This window comes from Lupinus angustifolius, chromosome LG16 (assembly GCF_001865875.1).
Source record: "Lupinus angustifolius cultivar Tanjil chromosome LG16, LupAngTanjil_v1.0, whole genome shotgun sequence".
Taxonomy (NCBI): domain Eukaryota; kingdom Viridiplantae; phylum Streptophyta; class Magnoliopsida; order Fabales; family Fabaceae; genus Lupinus; species Lupinus angustifolius.
In genome coordinates, this window is record NC_032024.1 from 18,842,904 (window position 1) to 18,845,053 (window position 2,150).

At 31.3% G+C, this 2,150-nt stretch overlaps 1 protein-coding gene across 1 annotated transcript; it reads left to right on the plus strand.

The window, feature by feature from the left end:
- On the plus strand, positions 381 to 1,429 carry LOC109329403 (the record flags this gene model as incomplete). The annotated part of the gene is made up of 3 exons (XM_019563068.1): positions 381 to 471; positions 705 to 800; positions 1,359 to 1,429. Coding segments are annotated over 3 exons (258 nt in total), but the record flags the coding sequence as incomplete, so codon positions are not given.

Sequence of the window (2,150 nt, forward strand, 5' to 3'; positions counted from 1 at the left end):
TTATTTTTATGCATATAGTGGATTAATTATTGCACTAGGATACTTGATTTGTCAACAATGATGATCATGGTGCCCTGGTTGCTCCTCAAAGAGGACATCCTCTAATAAATTTTAATTTTCCACTTCAAGGAAAGAGAAGAGTCGGTACAGAAGTGTACAATAAATCCACACACACATATATGTGTGTGTTATAGGCTCCTTACTTTTCCTACTAAGCAGTGTAGTGTTATACTTATTACGATGTATAGCATTGTTTAGAAGCTCTTTATGGTACATACATTAGGGTCAATCCACCCGAAACTAATAAGACAAGATATAGAGCAAGGAAGAGTGAGATATGTACCAATGTATTAGGTGTTTATTCTTCATATTTGTAATTCATCTATGTTTTGGTTGGGTGGGAGGGTTCTACAGACTCTAGGGTCCTTAGAGATGCTCTTTCCCGTTCAAATGGCTTAAGAGTTCCTCAAGGTATAATAATATTCATTTATGTTGAGTCAATTATATGAATGGAGAAGGATTTCTTAGTCCTTATAGAGGCCAAAGATAACACCATAATGAATGGAGAAATGGCTCACAACCAACAACACCTAAGGAATTTTTTAATATGAATCATTTTTCAGCTAGGAATACAATAGAAATGTGCTTTGGGTTGTTGAAAGGATATTGGGTGATATTAAGAGAGAAGTCTTTTTAACCTATTAAAACTCAAGGAAGAATAATGATTGCTTGTTGCTTTCTGCATAATCGTATTCGTAAGCAAATGAATATGGATCCTTTAGAAATTAATTTCAAAGAAGGTGAATCCTCTAATCATATCATGGATGGTGATATGATCAATAATGGGGTTATTATTGTATATATTTGTGGTGTATTTTTGTGTTAAACTAGTAGGAGACCCGTGCATTCGCACGGGTAGTAATGTGTATCAGATGGATTTAATTAAAAAACAACATGTTAATTTGATAGTAACAATGTCATTAAAAATTACCTTATAAAGCTTGGTTTGTATGCATTTGATCATTCATGTAGAGTTGTTCAAGAATGAGATGATATTAAATTTGTTATTAAAAAAAATTAGTTACAAAGAAATATTTGAAACATAACGTAACATAAGTTGTAGAATACCTGTTAAAGATTTTGGAAAACTTCTTTATAAACCACATTTGTTGTTGTCTTCAATGGTTTACCATCCTTGTCATGTATCAATATCTTTAATCTTTTTTTGCTTTGAACTCTTGAAACAGCTACATACAATTGACCATGACTGAATACTGGTCTGGATAAATACAACCCCACACTTTCTAATCATTGACCTTGTGATTTATTGATTGTCATTGCATATGAAACAATTATAGGGAACTGTCTTCTGATAAGCGTGAAAGGCCACAGAGCTTGGGACAGTGACATTGATAACCGAGGAATATAAATGATGTTTCCAATGTTTTTTCCAGACATAATTTTTGCCTCAAGTACATGATTAGCCATCTGAGTAACAACTAATCTTGTACCGTTACGCAATCCTTCAGACTGATCTAAATTCCTCAATAGCATAATCGGAGTACCCACTTTCAGCTTGATCTTATGATTTGGAAGGCCAGATGTTGCAAACGAATTTAGAAATTCAGGAGTTTATATGTTGAATGCTTCACTTTCATTAGCATCAGACATATCAACTTCATCTAACTCAGATACTCCTTTTCATCTCCTACAATTATACATTACAATGTTTATTAATATAAGTATAATAAATGTGACACATTTAACATAATGAATATTTAAAGATAATTGAATATAATTTACCTGGAATTTTACTCAAGACATAGTCATTTATTTGATCAACAATCTCAATTGTTGATGCAAGTATTGCTTTAAATTGAAGAAATTCTCCGTCCTTGTAATGATCTTGTAATTTTGGATATGTGCTAGAGACAATGGCATCAATTAGGTTATCATAATCTAAAATCAGAAGTTCTTCCGGTATATCAATTTCAGCACAACCATCATTATTGAATAGCTGATGAGTTATGACTTACAAGTTTCATTCAATAAAGATGTATTCTTAAATATGATGTTTGAATTTAATTTAGTTATGAATTATTGCATTTGTTTTATAAATCATTATATTATATTATATATATATATATATA